Genomic DNA, 20,033 nt, shown 5'->3' on the forward strand with positions numbered 1-20,033 from the left:
TTCATTCCTTCACACACAAGCTTACGTAGGCCGCGATCCTTACAGAGCAAGGTACTTGCGAGGTGCAGGGACTCCATATCTTGAGTTTTACATACTCAGATACTGAGTTCCCGGGCAAAAAGCCAAAGCCAGTATGGCTGGGACTTACCACCCTTCCTAAGGGTTAAGTCACCCTATTTAAATAGCGTGGTTTGTATTTCGGTTACGGAACAAATGACAAATTCGTAGATAATTTGTATTTTTCCTAACCATACAAACCTTAGCTATTTAATCAAACTTGCCCACCAGCCCTGTCCCCCGGGATAAGTCCTACCTCTAAGCAAAGTGAACTAGTTCACCGGGGTGTGAGGGGGGGAGGGGTAACTAGCTACCCTTCCCTTACCCCCTCGCTAACTAGCGAGGGGGTAGTAAACCCTCGTTAAAATTCTAATGGCTCGTCATTTCAGCTACGCCGAAAGTAATACCCTATTTAAATAGCTAAGGTTTGTATGGTTAGGAAAAATACAAATTATCTACGAATTTGTCATATTATGGTATGCATGTAAGGGATTTGAAATATTTGTTTGTTAGGGAATATTTAGCAGTATTTGTAGATTATAATCATGAAGACTAACTAGTATATTAGTGAGATGCTATATACACAAAATTAATTGGTAGGCTGTGTTAGTGTAGTGTATAGACTAATGGCCACATATATTTCACCATCATAATTAGTTTAGAACTACATGATTAACATCTATTGTATTTCTTTATGCTAGATATTAAAGACGCTGGAGTGTTTGCCCATCACAAATAAGACGCAGTTAACTGACAGTCGTGTGCTGGGAGTTGTAGAACGTTGGAGCACCCAGTCAGTTGAGATACCGGTCTCCGGTTCTCCTCCACCGCCTCCACCACCCAGAGCTGTAGGATGTGGGCTAGGGAATGTTGATTCTGATTCTGGAAAGAAGTCAAGGTAAGCTTATTTTTAGGTAAATACCAGTATGCTCTTAATGAGTGCTTAATAAGGCAAGGGTGCAATTTGAAATTTCATAATACAGTATATTGAAAAATTTTTACGGTATTGAACTATAAAGAATAAAATGGCCCAAATTCCATAAAACCAGTCAATGAGCTTAAGAAAGCAGGGAAATTTATAGGAATTTCATGATTTTGTTGAAAATTTAGTGTTTGGATGTTTTGATTTTCTAGGATTTATTTTCATGTATTAAAATTTGCGTTGGATCAATACATACATCAAATGGATTTTAAATTGATACTTTGTCTTAGTGTGATATAATAGCTATTGTTATTTTCTTCAAAGTGACACAAGTGAAGACTCTGACGGTGAGATGGATTCAAAACCTGTTTCGGCTGGCATTGATTCTTCAAGTGTTGATGACATTAGCATGGACTCTGCTGATGTTGAACAAGAAGCTTTGAAGGGCAAACCCAGTTTGGAAGGATGCTTAGCAGAAGATGATAGTAGTGACTCAAACCTCAGTGATGAGAAAAAAAGTGCCGTGGAACCAGGGGAAGGAGATACTGCTGCTGCAGCTACCCCACAGGATGAAGCTGTCTCTAGAGAACTGCTCATTCTTCATGGAAGTATGGTGGAATTGGCAATTAAACTTCTAGAACAATGGAAGGATTTGAAGGAATACTTCCGCATACCCAAAAAGGAGAGAATTGAGTTGATGAAAGAGCACGAGAGGGAAGTGGAGGAAGAAATCAGGGGGCTAGACAAGGATCGGAAAGAGAAAGACAAGTAAGTTTTGCATGCGGATTACGGCAAATATGTTTTACTATTTTGCCTGGTTATGAGTTCCCTTTACACATTACATGTACTAGAATTTAGATGGAATGATAAAGATGGCTATATTAGGTAATTTTAATTAAAAAACAGGCAAGAAGAAAAGGAATAGTTGGTATGTCTTAGAGCATGTGGAAGTTGAGAGTTGTTGGAAACTATTTTCTTATGGACGCTAGTTTGATTCTATATACCCCTAATGAAGAAAAGGGAATTATACTAAGGGAAGGTAAAATGTTAGGAAGAAATGTCTGCTAGATTTTGTTGTGCAGTGGACAGAAGACCACAGTTCTGGAAAATAAGGTTTCCCAAGAAGACGAGAAGAATAAAGTATACCATGAATAAGGGGAAAATATTTGATGGATATTGTTAGTATAGAGTAGATGGAGAAGCAAGTTGATGAGTGGATATTGTTAGTATAGAGTAGATGGACAAGCAAGTTGATGAGTGTGATGAGTAATAGAAAAAGGTCACGATGTAGGTACAGTATTGTAGCGAATGCATTTAAATTCATGGATTGTGCCCGCGAGTGAATTGGTATGTTTTCAGGCATTGGTGCAGAGGTAGAAGGATTAAAGACAAAAACGAGAAATAATTGAAAAATTTTTGATAGATGAAAAAGTTCACACAAGGAAAACTGTAGTTGTAAATTAGGATATATAAGTAGTCTTAATGAATATGAGATGAAAATTGATGATTGGACAGATTTTCAATTCCTTTGCTCAATCTGCTAAGATTGAGGTAGCTGAGAGCTTGGTTTGGGCAAATGCTATCGGTCTCCTCCTAGGAGTTGTTTCACTCACCTCTTCTCTTATCTAAACATCCTTCAGTATATTTACTCCCAAATACCTTAAAATATTCACTTTTAAATATAAAACTTACCCGCGGGTTATATAAGAATGGCTAAAGTCTCTTGACGCCCGGTAGAAAATTCAAAATCTCGCTGCTATCGCAGATATGCCAGGTGTACACTAGCGCCTTCGCGGTGCTACGGGTAGAACTATACCAAACCCTTCATATCTTCTCCTGCTGCCATTGCTGGCTGTACTATTGGAAATTCTCTCTAGTTTTCTTACTTTATTTGAACGTTATTTGGTGATGTACTACGTTTTTTGAGTTTGGGCTTTCGCTTATTTGTTTTATTTGATCTTTGATCACGTATTTATAACTTAAAAGGTAGAATTAGAAGGTTTTTCAACCTATTTTAAACCTCACGAAAGCCTAAGGGCAGGATGTAAACATCTCGTCCATTGATGACGTCAACAGCCTTATGACGTAGGCTAAAAGTCTGACTAGCTTTTTTACAAAGAATGATAAGTGAATACTTTCTTTTGAAGTATTAAGTTATAAATTAAATAAAAGGATTGTTATTTTGAGAAAATTTTATCCATTTAATAGGTTTTCTTTAGATAATCTTCGATCTGTTTTCAAAGATTAACTAGCGTTCAGTTTATTTTAGTTATGCAGTTGCCAGTATCTTTACGATATTACAATACTGTATCTCTTTTTAGCGATTTTTATGAATAGTACATTCTTCTTACAACTCAAGTTTTTAAGTTATACTAAATAAAAGGAACATTTTATTTTGCAATTAATTGGTCCTTTCAGTATTTTTCTTTAGTCAGAGATTAAAGGAAGTTACAGTTCAGTTAATGTTTATACGACGCAGCATTCTTTTCGCGCATGAATCTGTGTATCGTTGTTTACTTGGTGGTTTTTGGAATACTAAAATTGTTTGTATATTAATTGTAGATGTTCCAATGGGTAAGGGTGATAATTCGCCTTTTATTGGAACTCCTGAATTGAGGGTTTATTTTAATTTATAAATATTATATCTCTTAAGGTAATATTTAATATTTTGTTGCATTTATATGGGATTCAGTGACTTTTGCATACAGCTTGTTGAAGGGGTAATCCTGTATTCGCCTTGCATTACTTATACTGTTTCCAGTCTCTTTATGAGGACGGTTACGTTTTGGGATCATTCGTAACAGCGAGTGCAGTAGTAGGTGAAATATCCACCACTATATTTCCCTAAATTCCTAGTACCCCTGTTCTTCTCTTGGAACTTTTATATATGTTTTTATGATTGTACGTGAAGATTGGTCGGCAATCTTCCGCAATCTTTGATTTAGTCGGATGGTCATTATGTTCCTAGAGAGCACCCGGAACAAGGGTATTAGTTAAGGTCCTGTCATGTTATAGGTTATTGAACCGTTTGACAGCTCCTAGAGATCGTCAGACCCCTGGGTGGATCGCTGGATCTCCTAAGGATAGCAGACAAAATGAGGCAGAGTATCATTGCTGTCAGCTTCCTTATCAGGTGAGAACCTCTTTAAGTTGTTTATGTAACTCTTAAGTGAATTTTTAAGTGAATTTCCAATTATGTAGCTGTCTCTGACTCGCCACCAAGGGTGTCAATCAGCCATTCTTATATAACCAGTGGGTAAGTTTTATATTTAAAAATGATATTTTCATAATAAAATAAATTTTTGAATATACTTACCCACTGGTTATATAAGATAAAAAGCCACCCTCCTCCCCTCTAGAGACCATGGGGCATGGAAGATCTGAAGGGTTTGGTATAGTTCTACCTGTAGTACCGTGAGGGCGCTAGTGTACACCTGGCATATTTGCGATAGCCGCAAGATTTTGAATTTTCTGCCGGGCGTCAAGAGACTTTAGCCATTCTTATATAACCAGCGGGTACGTATATTAAAAAATTTATTTTATTATGAAAATATCATATCTTTTTCTCATGTACCTATATCAACATTCATTGCTGTCTACTTGGTTATGATTTTCCCTGTAATTTTAGTTATGCTTGTGTTTACTTTCTGAGTTTTCTTCTGTTTACTTTTGGAGTTTTCTCCTCACTGTCCCCTATCAGCACTGGACATTTGCATACATTAACTATCCTGCACTTCATTCATGACCCATTTTCTAACTACATGTGTTATGTTTTTTTATCATTCACTCTCCTCATACATATATTAATCCACTGAGGCATGATTCAACCATGCCTTTTAACACTAAACCAGCCACTTTACATCTGTGCTTCTATTATTCTCAAAAACTGTTCTTGTAAGTAACTTTTATTGACTTATGTCTCAAGCTTTTTCTGTCCATGTATGGGAGGTAACTGCTTTTCCCTTTTATGGTAATAATTTCTATTTTGCTCTCTTTTTCTCCCTCTTCTGTCTAAATGAATTTTTTTTCCTTTCCTTTATATGTCAAGTAATGGTATGCTACTGTAATTCTAGTGGAGCAGAGAGAGTGAGAGTGGTTTGGTCATGTCTGTAAATGCATGAGCTTTCTGGTAAGGAAAGGCACCTTTCCATCTTAAGTCATTTCTGATTTGCTTAATTATCTTAATTATAGAACTAATAGATGTTATAAATTATGAGAAAACTAAAGAAGAAAGCTATTTTCTCCTAATAATTGGCATTGTTGTGACACCAAATTTTGATTCCTATAATTTGTAATTTGAGTGAAATTTGCAAATGTAAATGTACTATTGACAAGAAATATTATTTGTTCCAACACGAAGTACTTACCTCGAACCAATCTTAGGAGTATCTGGGATCTCCTCCCATCCGACCAGAGTTTTGTGTAGTTTACCCTAAACCCGTTTTCTATGAGAGGTAACCTCAGGCGGAGTGATACGCGCCCTGAGGCTAACCCCTGGTCAAAGAGCATGCTTGCTCAGGTCTCGACCTCCAGTAAGTTCTGTGGTCGCGTCGCGATATCTCGCCGCTCTCCTTATCCCAGTGTGACTTGTATCTCCCCGACCCTTTGTGTCCCACACACTTCCCACGTGGTCCCTTTGTGCTTTCTCTGTGCACGCTTGTGTCTCGTATGGCTTCTCCTTCATCATGGAGCATCCTCGCCGTTGTCCTGGGCCTTTGGCCGGTAAATCGTGTGGAGCGTTCCTTTCAAAACCAGAAGTTGACCCGCACTCCTTGTGTTCATCGTGTCGGGGCAGCGTGTGTTTCCCTTCCGACACGTGTCCGGCGTGCGAGTCGTGGAACGAGGTGCAGTGGGTGCGGTATACTGTAGCACCAAAAAGAAGGCGGCGGCGAAGAAGTCACCTAAGAAGACCAACGTCCCTTCCTCCCTTGCTTCGACGAGCGCCTTGGAGGTCCGAGCTTCTTTCCCAACCTCCCCTACCCAGAGTAGGGGACGAGGTAAGTCCGTTGCGGGGAAGAGGCCCGCGGCCCTTCCCCAGGAGTCTGATCTTCATGACAGTGGGGTTGTGGCGTCTTTTCAGGCGAGTGAGGGGCGGGAGTGTTTTCGGAAGAGGGTGACCTAGTGCCTGCTGGTCACGTCTCCTCTGATGACCCCATGTGGGGTAATAATGCTACTAATTTCTCCCCAGCCTCTTGGGCGTGCATTTCAGGTGGTTCAGCAGCCGAGGGCGATGTCGAGAACGAGCTTTCCCCGCCGTCGGACCCCACTGCTTGGATTTCCCCTAAGACGCCCTTTAGGTCCCCGATGAGGATGGAGGATGACTTCGGGACCTGGGCTCCCACAGGACAGCCTCCTCGCTCCCCTACAGCCCCATCGGCCGTCTTCCCAGAGGTTTTTCTGCAGGCGTCGTCGTCCACGGAGCATCGCAGGAATCCTCCTACATCACCGCAGGAGGCAAGGCCTTCGAGGAGGGCCTATAAGTCGTCGGTCTCATCGGTGGAGGATCCTTCCTGCTCTTCGGAGGATGAGGCGCTGAGGAAGCTCAGGAGGCGAAAAGGGAAGGCCCGCAGGAAGTTGTCGCGCTCTCGCTCCCCCTCGAGGTCGTGCCACGAGAGTCGGCACCCAAGATCTCCCAACAACAAGGAATGGGTGATGGTTCACTGTTACGGACTCCCTGGATAGATACTCCTCTGGCAGCAGCGGCACCCGACGGAGGGATTCCTCATGGCAGGTTCCAGTTGACAGGCATAAGTCCGCGAAAGTTCCGACTCCATCCGCCCAGCGGAGAGTGTCCCCCCTTCGGTCTGGCAGCCGAGTCCTGACCTCCAAGGGCCACCTAGCTCGGCACGAGCGCAGCCCTCGGCCTTCCTCAACGAGCAGGCCCGTAGATTCGAGGTCCTCCAGGAGAGATGATAGGCCCAGGATGGAGGCCCCCATTCCGACGGAGCTGCCCGTCCTTTGTCGGGAGTCCCCACGGGAGCGTCGGTCTAGGACTCCCCCACGTGCGAGGTCCTCCGTCGGGGTACCCTAGTCACTTGCACCAGCACCCCCGTCGGAGGAGCTCGACGACCATGGAGCGGGTTCAGCAGCGGAGGTATTGGCATATCAGAGGGTGATAGGCCTTATCAGAAGTCACCACAGGCTGGACGCTCCGGAACCCTACTCCGAAGATGCTTGGCGTTCCAGCCTAAATAGAATATTGGACGCCCCAGTCCAGCAGCGCCCCTCCTTGGCCCTCCCTTTGGCGAGGGATGTGTATTTTGGAAAGGCTCACGTAGACAGGATAGTGCCAACCACGCCGAGGTGCCCAAAAACCAGAGCTCCTCCAAACTGCTCCAGGGCCCAAAGTCCCAGAGCAGGTTCTACCTCCCAGAGGGACAGCGAGCGGGCGCATGTGCGCTGGAGCCAGCACTCACCGTACTAGGGCAAGGAGCCTCAGAAGAAAGGGCGTCCACTGCTCCGATCTGCTTCCCTCCTTCGGAGGCGGTAATTAGGGAGGAGATGTCGAAGGACCTTGTCAACGTCTCCTCCTGGTTAGACTGGTGGGCGTTCAGTCGTCCTACGACCTGTCAGTTCCGGAGACCCAGACCTTGCTCAAGGAACTCATCAGCTCAGGGGGCAAGGCCCTGAAATTCTTGACTTGCCAGTCGTTAGCCATGTCCGCCAACCGGGTCCTACGAAGGAGGGACACTGTTCTGAGTAAGATATCTAGAAGGCTGCCGGACAGATAGGCCAGATCTCTGAGGAACCTGACCCTGTGGGACGACTCAATCTTTCCCCCGAAGGCAGCGGAGGGAGCGATGGAGAGAATTTGGAGAATGAAGGAGCCGTTCGAGGCCAGGCCCCATCCGGTTAGGAGGCCGATGTTTAGAAAATCCTCCGTTGACACGCCTCGCCCTCCTCGGCCCGCTCCTAACCACCCTAGGAGAGACAACTCAGCGACAACATGGTCCCAGTCGTCTCAGCCCTCCCGTAGGGATTCAGCCCCGAACCAAACATCCTATAGACCATCCTTCTCCGCATCCAGAAGAGGTCGTTCAGGCCGCTCATTGAGGAGGAGATAGGGAGGGAGGCCCCCTACTCCTGCCGGAGCCTCAGGTGGGGGGATTCCTCAAACTTTTTTGGCAAGCATGGGAAAAACACGGAGCAGACCCGTAGACAGTGACAGTTCTGAAAGAAGGGTACAGGTTGCCCTTCCTAGTGGACCCTCCTCCTCTGATACCAGATCAGCAGGTGAAGTGGCTAGCCCCCAAAGATCCCTTGAAACAAATAGCTCTGCAGGTCCGGGGTTCTACAGCAGGCTGTTCCTGGTGGAGAAAGCAACAGGAGGGTAGAGACCGGTCATAGACCTCTCAGCCCTCAACAAGTTCATCTGCCAGACGGACTTCAAAATGGACACTCCAAAATCAGTTTTGGCGTCCTTGAGAGAAGGGGACTTGCATGATGTCAGTAGATCTCAAGGATGCCTACTTCCAGATCCCGGTTCATCCTTCCAGCAGGAAGTACCTACAGGTGAAATGGGAGAACCAGACGTTGCAGTTCAAAACCCTCTGCTTCGGGTTGTCCACTGCTCCCCAAGTCTTCACAAGGGTCTTCACAACGGTCTCAATCTGGGCACACGAACAGGGCATCCGCCTGATTTGTTACCTGGATGATTGGTTGCTACTTTCAGCCTCAGAGTAAGTACTGAAGGAGCAAGGCGCGAGGTTACTGCAGTTTTTGCAACGTTCTGGGGATCACCATCAACCTTAAGAAGTCTCAACTGGTACCCTCCACCAGGACGACCTACCTCGGGATGGTTCTAGACTCCCGGTTAGTGAAAGCCTTTACCTCCGCGGACAGGCTGGACAACTTAGACCAGGTCCTCCGCCCCCTCCTGACAGACCAGCCCAGGAGGGCAAAAGACTGGCAAAGACTAATAGGTCTCCTTGTGTCTCTGGAGAAACTGGTCCCTCAGGGCAGGCTAAAGCTCAGGGAGGTCCAATGTAACCTGATGGAGAACTGGATCCAAACGGATTCCCCCCACAGAGTGGTCCCTGTGTTTCTGAACACGAAACGGGTCCTAGAATGGTGGAGCTGCAGGACGAACACCCTTAAAGGGATGCCCTTTGCAGCCGACCCTCCGGAGATGCTCCTGTTCACGGACGCGTCCAAGGAGGGGTGAGGTGCTCATCTCTTAGGGAATTCAGCAAGAGGAAACTAGACAGCCCTAGAAAAGACCCAGCACATAAACGTTCTAGAGTTGAGGACAGTACAAAGAGCGTACCTGGAGTTTGTACACCTACTGCAGGGAAACACCGTGGCATTGATGTTCGACGACGCCACGGTAGTAGCTTACATAAAGAAACAGGGAGGCCTAAGGACGAAGGAGCTGTGCGTCCTCACCTTACAACTTCTGGAATGGGCCGAAGTGGAACAGATAAGAATATCAGCGAGGTTCATCCCAGAGAAAAGGAACGTCCTCGCCGACGGCCTCAGCAGGATGGGACAAGTGGTAGGATCGGTATGGTCTCTACACCCTGAAGTAGCCAGGTCCGTCATCCAGAAATGGGGTTCGCCGGTGATGGTCCTCTTCGCAACAAGGCTCAACACGCAGCTCCCCGTGTTCTGTTCTTTTGTTCCAGACCCAAAAGCGGCATTTGAAGACGCCTTCCAACATCCTTGGGACAATCTCGACGTGTACGGTTTTCCCCCCTTCGGGATGCTCAGGCAGGCCCTCAACAGGGTGAGAAAGACGAGCATCCTGCAGATGACTTTTGTAGCGCCCTGGTGGCCGGAGAGAGAGAGTGGTTCGTGGACCTAAGGGAACTAACACAACAGCCGCCCTGGCCCCTTCCGGACAGGCCAGATCTTCTCCGACAACCATACTTCCAAAGGTTCCACGAAAATCCACGATCCCTCCGCCTTCACGCGTGGAGGTTATCGACCGTCTCCTGAGGAGGGAAGGCTATTCGTCGAGTACAGCAACGAGGATGTCGGGCTACCTCAGACGGTCATCGACAGCTGTATACCAGGCTAAGTGGGCCACCTTTACCAAATGGTGCTCCACTAGGAACATGAAGCCCCTGGAGCTCTCCATTCCGCAGGTAGCGGACTTCCTAGTTTACCTAAGGGACGTGGTCAACATGTCCATTCCAGCCATCAAGGGAGTCTGCGCGGCCTTGGGCCAAGTTTTTCTCCTGAAGGCCATAGACCTGGGTAACTTCAGACACATCTCAATGCTCATTAAGAGCTTTGAGCAATCATGCCCCCCGCAAGCTTTGAAGGTGCCACAATGGGACGTGGCAAGGGTCCTGAAAATGTTATCCGAGCCTCCGTTCGAGCCCTTGAAAGACATCGTGGACAAGGATCTCACTCTCAAGACAGTTTTCTTGCTGGCGTTAGCTTCAGTTAAACGGGTAAGTGAGATTCATGGTCTGTCGTACGAAGTTGCTCACTCGAAAAGTTGGCGAGAAGTCACATTCAAGTTAGTTCCTTCCTTCGTAGCTAAGACCCAGAACCCTGCCGTATGAGACCCCAGGTTTGAGGGTTTCTCTATTCCGGCAATCCCCCAGTCAGACAACGTGAAGGATTTGCGTCTATGCCCCGTCAGGACAGTGAGAAAATACTTGGAAAGAACAGCAAGACTCCGGCACGGGATCAAGAGTCTTTTTGTTTCCACTGGCCTCGTGAAGAAACCAGTCTCGAAGAATACCATCTCCTTCTGGTTGCAGCAGGTCATCATCAGGGCCTACAGTAAGGCGGGAATCCCCCTGCCGGGGAAACCCAAGCCCCATGACATTAGGGGCCTGAGTACTACGTTGGCTTTCGAGAAAAATGTGGCGGTGGGCCAGATCCTAAGGGCAGGCACCTGGACCAACCAGTCCACCTTCACGGCTCACTATTTGAAGGACTATTCAAGAAGATCCCTGGACGGGTTCTCGATAGGTACTGTACCGTCATTTCAGCGCTCCAAACGGTTCAAAGGCGATAACCGCGGGTAACAAGCACAAGAGACACAGGTTCGTTCCTTAAACCCCCTTGTACTTCCTTTCCCCTTTTTCCGCTTGAAGTGGGCTCTATGAAGGCCCTGAGCCAGAGACGAGTCCCTCATCAAGAGGAAGACATGTTCCCTAGGATTTCTTGCACAGGTGAGTTTCTTAGAAACTAAGTTGGGTTTTTGTGTAATTTCCTCTCAATCATTTTCTATGGGGTCAACACGACCTAGCCACTTTCTAGGTCTCTGGATATTCCTCAGCACGGTCTTAAGAAATTTTTAGGGCCACGCCCACCTCCTAAAGTATAAGTCTCCTAAGAAAGTAGTTTGAGTTAAGTACTTCATGTTGGAACAAATCACAAATTTTAAGTAATTTGTATTTTTCCTAACAGTACTTACCTCGAACTAACTACTTTCGAGTAATGGCCCACCCTGCCTTCCCTGAGTGTCCCCTGGTATTCTTAGAGACCTTAGCAACCAAAAACTTACTGTAGGTCGAGACCTGAGCAAGCATGCACTCTGACCCGGGGTTAGCCTCAGGGCGCATATCACTCTGCCTGAGGGTACCCCTCGTAGAAAATGGGTTTAGGGTAAACTACACAAAACTCTGGTCGGATGGGAGGAGATCCCAGATACTCCTAAGAAAGTAGTTCGAGGTAAGTACTGTTAGGAAAAATACAAATTACTTGAAATTTGGGATATTTTGTGATAATAGGGTGCCTTATTCTTATTTCCCTTGTTTTTAGTTTTTGACATTATTTGCCTTTTGCATGAATTGCTATGCCTAATAATTTCTGGTCTTGTGTTAAGGCTGATCTACTAAATGCTAGCTTATAGTCATACTAATTTATGTTTACCTCATTTGTGGGGTGTATAGCTTTTCTTCCCCTTCCAGGTATAGGCGAGACTTCGACAGAAGACGTCGATCGCCAGATAGAGAAAAGGAGAAGGACCGATATAGTAGGAGATCGAGTAGAGGGGATAGAGATTCCAGAGAGGATCGATCATCTGATTCTCCAAAGATGTCCAAAGAGCAGAGAAGGCAACTTTTTGAAATTCAGGTAAATATTTCTTTCGCTTTATACTGTATATTTTCTTCAATCACAATATAATACAGAAATGAAGGCCATGACTTTGTACCAAATAGTATTATATATAAATTTTCTAAACAAAATTATGGCTATTGTTTGACCTCATTTAGGTATTTTATGATTCGAGTGGACTTTGATACATATTTGATTAACACTAACAGTTTTATAGTATGTGATTTCCTGTAAAACAGTGAGTTGAGTTTATTAGATTATGTATAAATAATCAAGATTGAAAGTGTTTGATGAATCATGATAATTGACAGCATTTTTTTTTTAACCGAATTGTAAAACTCGCCAGTGAACATGAAATTTAAGGTAAATGTCACTCTACTTATATGTATGAAGAAAAAAAAACTCTAAAAAAAAATAACCATAATGCTTAATTAAAAGAAATTATTTCTATTCCATTCTCAGGTACAGCAAGAAGAGGAGGCCAAACAGCGTAAAATGCAGGAAGAAATGTGGGCAATGCATGTAGATAGATGTCGTCTTTTAGGGCAAGATCCTTACCTTACACCTATTTTTGATCCAACTTGTCAGTTCTATTGGGATCCCAACACTGCATCTTGGCAACCTTATAATGGAACAGGTGAATATGTGATGCGATGTACTTTTTTAGTAAATTTGATAAATAATTCCTAAGAAAGTAGTTCGAAATAAGTACTGTTAGGGAAAATACAAATTACTTAAAATTTGTAAGTTTTGCTAGTTACTGTAATTTATTTTTTAGGAGTGTTAGTATTTTTTTCTTTAATAATTTGGCTCTTGCATTTCACTAGTATTATTTATTCTTTTACACCAGAACCATGCTATTTTATGTTATTCATGAGTTGTAGTTTTTTACTGATTTTTATTTTGTTCTAGAGCCAAACATACCAGTGCCAGCAGCTTACGGCTACCGACCAAGTGAGAGCGGAGATGGATCTCCTATGATTGTTGGGATGCCTCCTGGTCACGTCATTGCGTCTCAAACAGTGGCTGGTCACCTTGCTCCTGATAGTGAAGCAGCTACACCAAATTATGATGATCCAAGAATAGATCCAGCCACCATTCCTCTGCCTGGGGAAGTAAGACAGACCTCTCCAACCCAGCCTCTTCCTTGTCAAGCAGTACCTGTTGAAGGCACGCCTCCTCAGGGTGCTCGGGTGCTTACCTTCCCAGTGCCTGCAGAAACTGCAGGTGTTGCAATGACTCCAGCAGCCACAATGCCCGTCAACATAGGTCCCAGTGCTCTTGCTGTACCCTTTGTGGTAGGGGAAGAACCGCCACCACCGCCTCCAGGACCAATTACCATACAGTTACCACCACGGTGGAAGATGGCTAGAGACTCTGAAGGTCATGTTTACTTTTATCATGTGAAGAGTCGAACCAGTCAGTGGGAACCACCTACTCTTGAACAGCACCAGAAGTTGGAGGCAGAGATGGGGTCCGAGTCCGACTCAAATGATTCTTCCTCTTCAGATTCAGATTCAACCAGTACTACTGATGTGAGTATTCCCAGAATCTTATGCTATGCATATGGAGAAGAAAGGGATGTTTATTATTTTTATTATTGCTTATGTAGGCATTGTTTACCAGATTTTAAGTGTTATGCTGTTTTGCATGAATTAATGTCATATTGTGGAAGAGTTTCCTTAGCAAGTTCTGTCATGTAATTTGAGGCTCCTGTGTCACCTGCTCAGAGCGAAGACTTCTCTAGTGATGAGGAGGAGGAGGAGGAGGTGGTCAAGGTTACTACGGTGGAGATTGGTGAGTTATGCGATGAGAAGATGATCCGTCGGCATCGGGCAAAGAAACCACGATCAGAAGCGCTCGTTCAGGAACGCGTGATAAGTGTAAGTACAGAAATGTTGATTCCCTTTCCCCCTGCTGAGGAGACTCACTCACTCACTATGACAATACAACCATGGGAACTTAAACCCCCACTGAGTAGGAGACCTTTTCTCACGATGTTCTTGGTTGTTATAAAATCACTCGTGTTTTGGACAGCTATTGATGATCTTATTATAACTCCCTACTGTCTCCCAAGTCATTTTCTGGTAGCCCATGGTTGACCCCATTCCTCTATTTCTCCTATTCTTCCCTTTTAGCTTGTGGCAAAACTGTTAGTAGTTCCAAAAGTAAAGCATGTAATTACATTTTATTCTTAGAGAATTAATGTTAATGCCTGCTTTACAGGGAGTCCACATTGCATTTCAGGTGTCAATATAGGCCCTTAAATTTTCATTTTGTGTATCGAAGATTTCAAAGAGCTTTATTCGATTATAATTATGACTTGTCCTGAATTTTTTGAGTAATAAGAAATTCAACAATTAGGTCACCAGTATGGTTCTTTCTTTAATTATATTAATTTAATTTTAGAGAATAAGTTTGATAATTTTCTATATTATTTTTAATTAGTCATTCATTAAAAGGGTTTATGGTCCACAGTATATACTGAAATTCAAGAAAGATATTTTTATATTACTTTCTGTAAATTTCAATGTAATATTCTAGCTTCATAATGTCTGAAAGTATAGTATCTTCAGGTAACTTACTTTGGTGATGATTAATGGTTATGAATTTTAGATATTTTGCTGTTCCAGAAATTGTAGTTCTAATGAGTTATATACAGTATAATCGTAACATGAACTGAAGAATAATTACCTTAAACTTGAAGAAGCTATGTTGGCTCCTCCTCCTAGAATATGTTTAAAGAATCTGTGTAAATTCAAGTTTTCATTCATTGCTCAGGAGAACCTTTACTTATGTAATACAGTAATTCCAAGGTGAATTTAAGTTGTCACAGAAAACAAAGGTTTTTTCATTCATATCCAATGATTGTACATTGCCTTATAATTATATGAGGAAATTCTAGTCTACTTTAAATTACGTTATTCAACGTCCAGAAAACTTTCCTTGCATGCTCTGTCCTACCATTGGTAGGCTACTGCCTAATCTCCATCCTCATTTTAATACAGGAGGGAAATGTATGGATTGTGGTGGCCTGTTGGTAACGTCTTTGCCTAGTAATCGCCAGGCTGGGGTTCGAGTCACGTTCAAACTCGTTAGTTTCTTTGGTCGCTGCAACCTCACCATTCATGTGAGCTAAGGATGGGGGATTTAGTAGAGCCTGTAGGTCTACTGCTGAGTCATCAGCAGCCATTGCCTGGTCCTAGCATGGGTGGAGAGGGGGCTTGGACGCTGATCATATGTAATATGGTCAGGGCATTGTCCTACTTGTTAAGGCAGTGTCATTCTCCCTTAACTCTGCCATTCATGAGTGGCCTTTAAACCTTTAAACTTTGGATTTTGAGGGGGAACTTCCTGTATGAAAAATCTGTTTGGAATTATGTTTATTACAAAAACATTTCACAATGCCATTTATTTATTGTTTATTGCTTGAATTGCTATTAAAACTGGAGGAATCTTCAGTGATATCATGAGAGGAGACTACCATATTTCAGGACTGAAGAATTTTCATAGTAACAAAACAAATATTAATCTGCCGTATTCCTGTAGTTCTTTATACAGCATGCATAAGATTTTTTTTCATAATTCTGACCTTCCTTTCCGTTTGGATCTGCCCAGACTGTAACCACCTTGTACGTAGTACTAGGTATGCAGTTAATTCTAACTTTCTTGCCTTTTCCATTATAAGGCTCAACACTACACAATAGGATGACATGAGTATTTTTATAGATTATATATGTTAAATCTATTTTAAGCTTGTTATTGATCTTGAAATATTTTAAATTTTTTTATCCATTACTTACAGTATGCATAGTTTTGTTTGTTATCTTACCTTCCTCATTGGACTACTTTCCCTGTTGGACCCTTTGGGCTTCTAGCATTTTTCTTTTCCAGCTAGGGTTGTAGCTTGGCTATTAACAATAATTATCTCATGACAGCTGTGTTGCTTGAGAGTGAAATGTTCCAGCAAGCGAGATCTGTTGGTGTTGGCCGAAAAAAAGTATTATTCAGAATTCCAATTTATCCATGAGTGCATTCTATAATCCTTCTTATATTAATCACATTTGCATCCTAATTGATAGCCAAGATGGAAATGTATGAGGGTACTGATGAATTAATATTCTTTAATGAGGGGAAAGTGTGGATGCTAAATGGAGATGGTAGAAAAGTGAAATCTGTCAAGATGATCTTTTTGTAACACTTGTGTAAGAACTGATTGGGTAGGAGATGAGATCTTCAGTGGTGAATAGGTTACACTAGGTATTTTGAATGGACAACATAAGGTTAGTGAAGAAGTGTGTAATTCAGTGTTTGTAGTTTGGAAATAAAAGGCCAGAGAGGGTTTGATAGATGCCATGAGAGTGTTAATAGAAAAAAAAAAAAGGGGGGGGGGCTTGCTCTAATATCAGGGCAGTACAAGCGTTCGGGGGTTATTGATGAAGGGCGTAATGTGTGTATGGGCTTGACAGGCTGCTGTTGAACCTTTTGTGTAGATATATGAAGCCTTTGATGTGGAAGTGTTTACTGCAATGGTAGGTCATCCATGATTTAGCAGTTAAAGAATGAATGTGGCAGTAAGTATTCAGTTGATATGATATTGAAAAAGTAATAATTAGAATAATGATAAATTTCAGTTGTATTTTACACCTTTTGTTGATGGTATGTGGAGGGATTTCAAAGGTAGATTTATCCTTCCTGTTCTGCGGGAAGGAATTGTTTTTGTTAATGTGGACAAATGCTTGCTTGTGTTGCAAAATATTTTGTTTTTTTGAAAGATGGTTGTCCATGATGTGTTGTGGTTGTGTGTGTAAAGGGTTTATTAAACCCTGATTCTCCATCACCTTTAACAGCCACTATAGGTGCATGGCCGACAATCCACAGCATGAAAAGGCAGAGAATAATTGGAAAGATCATCTTGAAGTATCATTAGGTGAATACTTATAGTATCCCATTTTTTGGTATTTGACATAAATGTTCTTCAGTACTGTATCTCATTTTTTTAATAAATTGGCTAAAATTTTCTTAGATGTTGTTATGCTTTAGGGCATAAAATATCTTGATTTAGAGAAAGGAACATGATAGATTGTCTAAGAAAATTATAATTTAGGGGTTGAAGATGAAACCGATCTTGAATGCAGTATATATGGGAATCTTTACTAATATCCAGTTTGGACGATAGGAATATTCATACTATATTATCTACTGAGCTGGTTTGGTTTTGTGTAAGGTGAGCATAAAGAATCAAGTGAGAATTTGGTTATGATTTATCTTTATAAAGTATGCGTTACCTCCACTTACCTCCTCCACCTCTTCCTTTCATTGTCATAGCATTAATGCACTTCTTCACCTGCCAATACCCTTGACCTTTGCTACTTGTCTTGGAAAATGAAGCATCAATGTTATAACTTGCAAGGTTGCAACATCCTGGTTTTAAGAAGTTCAGTATGATTGGGTCGAGTAAAGCTTGTGCTATCATATGAAGGTTTTAAGTCAAGTGTGTTTTGGTTGAAAATTTATCAAAAAGAAAATGTTTTTTTTTAGATCTGTACAAAAATTTCCTGATTCCATTTCTTTTACTGGAATTTCTGTTGCCCAGTTAGCAGCAGTACAGTCGCATGTACATATGGGTAATAGTGTTGTTTGTGATGTGGGTTCTTAATGTAAAGGCTTTAGCATGATGTAGCGAGCAAGGATTGGTGTTGGGTCGGTGATTTTGCTGGTTAACAGTATTTTACCTCTTAATATTCTTTATTAAACTTAGGTATTGATTTAGGTTAAAAAAGTGTATGAAATCTTCATAAAGTGAGATGCTTTGTTCCTCATCTGGCAGGGGCATCAAATTCAGTTACATTCACATGATGATGGTTAAGAAAATGAGTTTTGTGTTGTTGACATTGATGTGTTAGTTTATCTCCTTAGCATAACCATTATGAACCTAATTGATGTTAGAACCTTGTATGAAGATTTTTTTTTATTATTTGTAAATACAAAGTCATTAATCATAAAATGCTTAACTTTGTTTCAAGAAATCCCAGTTGCACCCACGTTTAGATAAAAGAAGAGAGCACATCATGATATTATCATTTCCACTTAAACATCACCTTGGAACTCAGACTTCCATATAACTTGTTATTAGTAACGTCACTTGTCGTTCTGGAATTTAGCTTAGTATGCTTTTTATTTATTTATGCCATTCACTATCATTTTGCATTCATTGTTCATGTTCTGTCACATTCAGCTTTTTTATTTTAGTTTTTAGCATTTCCTTCTCAGGTTAGTTGCAACAGTGACCACAAATGCAGGCTATGACTGCCTTCCTCTTGTTTACAAGCTTTTATTTATTTTAGGAGTAGTTCCCCTATAGCGGGTTTTCGTGGAGACCCTTCTTTATGTGATATTTCCGTTTTATCATTCCATTTTACTTTGTGGTTAGAAAGGTATTTTCTTAAGGCTTATTCTTTTCTGCTCTTACATAACTTTTAATAGTGATAAGGAGGATACTCTTTTTGATGACTGCATTACATTTTTTTTATTGAATTTATGTAATTGTGATAAGCCTTTTCTCATATCTTAATTTTTTATGGTTTATTTTTAATTCATTGGGTCATTGTCAAGAGTTGATTGCATACATCTATTATTTTTGCTTATTTTAACAAAAATGCACTTGAAGGCACTACACAGGATTGTGAGGATTAACTGAATGTAACATGTCTGAATAGAAGCTATTTTAAATCATCTAAATTGCTCTTTCATATGCATGTAATTTTTATATATTAAACTTACCCGCTGGTCATATAATGGCTAAAGTCCCTGGACGCCTCGGCAGGAAATTCAAAATCTCTTACACAGCCTAGCGCAGATATGCCAGGTGTACCCCAGCGCCCTCGCGGTACTACAGGTAGAACTGTACTCAACCAATTCAGATTTTTCCATGCCGGCATGGCCGTCGGTTCTTTTGGAAATTCTCTCTCGCTTTTTACTCTGTTTGGACGTTATTTGGTGATGTATTAACGTTTTTTAAGTTTAGGCTTTCGCTTTTTTCTTTTATGTGAAATGCGATCACTTATTTATAACTTAAAAGGTAAGATTAAAAAGTTTATCGACCTTTTTTAAACCTCACGAAAGCATAGGACGAAAGGTAAACATCTCGTCCATTGATGAAGTCACAGCCGAAATGTCGTAGGCTATAAGTCCGACTTGCTTTTACAAAGAATTATAAGTGAATCCTTTCTTTTGAAATATTGTTATAAATTTAATTGAAGGATTATTAATCTAAGAAAATTTTATCCTTTTAATAGTTTTCTTGAGGTAATCTTCAATCTGTTTGCTAAGATTAACTAGCGTTCAGTTGTTACGCAGTTATCAGTATTGTTACAATATTACAATATTTCATAGAGATTTTTATGAATACAGTAGTACATTCTTCTTACTTCTCAAGGTTTTTTAGTTGTACTATATAAAAGGAACATTTTATTTTGAAATTAATTGTTCCTGTTAGTATTTTTCCTTAGTCAGAAATTAAAGGAAGTTAAATTTCACTAAATGTTTATACGAATCGATGTAACGCACGATTCTAAGTATCGTTGTTTCCGTAGTGGAATACTAAGATTGTTTTTATATTAAGTGTAAATGTTCCAATAAATACGAGTGATGATTCATTTCTTATTGGAATTCTTTAATTTAAGGGTTTATTTTATTTTATTTTATATTATTCCTACTAAGGTAATATTTGATATTTAATATTTCGTTACATTTATATGGGATTCGGTACTTTTGTATTCCCATTCAAACAATTGTCCAGTGACAGAATTATTAGTATCTCCCTACGGAGTTCGTTTCCTTTGAGAGAGTGTATACTTTGGTTTTCAGGTAATTATGAAACTATCTTTGTGCCAAAGAGTAAAGTGCAAATTTTTTAGTGGTAAATTGTGCTGTGAATTATATTTAGTGGAGAGGGCTTCTATTCGGACCTGTTGTTATCGTAGCCTTAGACCTCTGTCGAGCTCCCGGACCCAGGGGAGAGGTTATGTCAAAC

General features: G+C 41.7%; 1 protein-coding gene across 5 annotated transcripts in view; it reads left to right on the forward strand.

The window, feature by feature from the left end:
• The window catches only part of Set2 (SET domain containing 2), an 86,630-nt gene that overhangs the window by 46,626 nt on the left and 19,971 nt on the right, over positions 1-20,033 (forward strand). For 4 of the 5 annotated variants that reach the window (XM_068350975.1, XM_068350976.1, XM_068350979.1 and 1 more), the window contains exons 8-13: positions 759-955; positions 1,304-1,747; positions 11,833-12,016; positions 12,461-12,635; positions 12,911-13,533; positions 13,729-13,881. In XM_068350975.1, coding sequence (XP_068207076.1) covers positions 759-955; positions 1,304-1,747; positions 11,833-12,016; positions 12,461-12,635; positions 12,911-13,533; positions 13,729-13,881 — 1,776 coding nt within the window. The remainder of the gene's footprint in view (positions 1-758; positions 956-1,303; positions 1,748-11,832; positions 12,017-12,460; positions 12,636-12,910; positions 13,534-13,728; positions 13,882-20,033) is intronic. The other variant, XM_068350977.1, reaches the window with a different exon arrangement.

The sequence above is a fragment of the Palaemon carinicauda genome, chromosome 27 (assembly GCF_036898095.1).
Source record: "Palaemon carinicauda isolate YSFRI2023 chromosome 27, ASM3689809v2, whole genome shotgun sequence".
In the NCBI taxonomy this organism is placed as follows: Eukaryota; Metazoa; Arthropoda; class Malacostraca; order Decapoda; family Palaemonidae; genus Palaemon; species Palaemon carinicauda.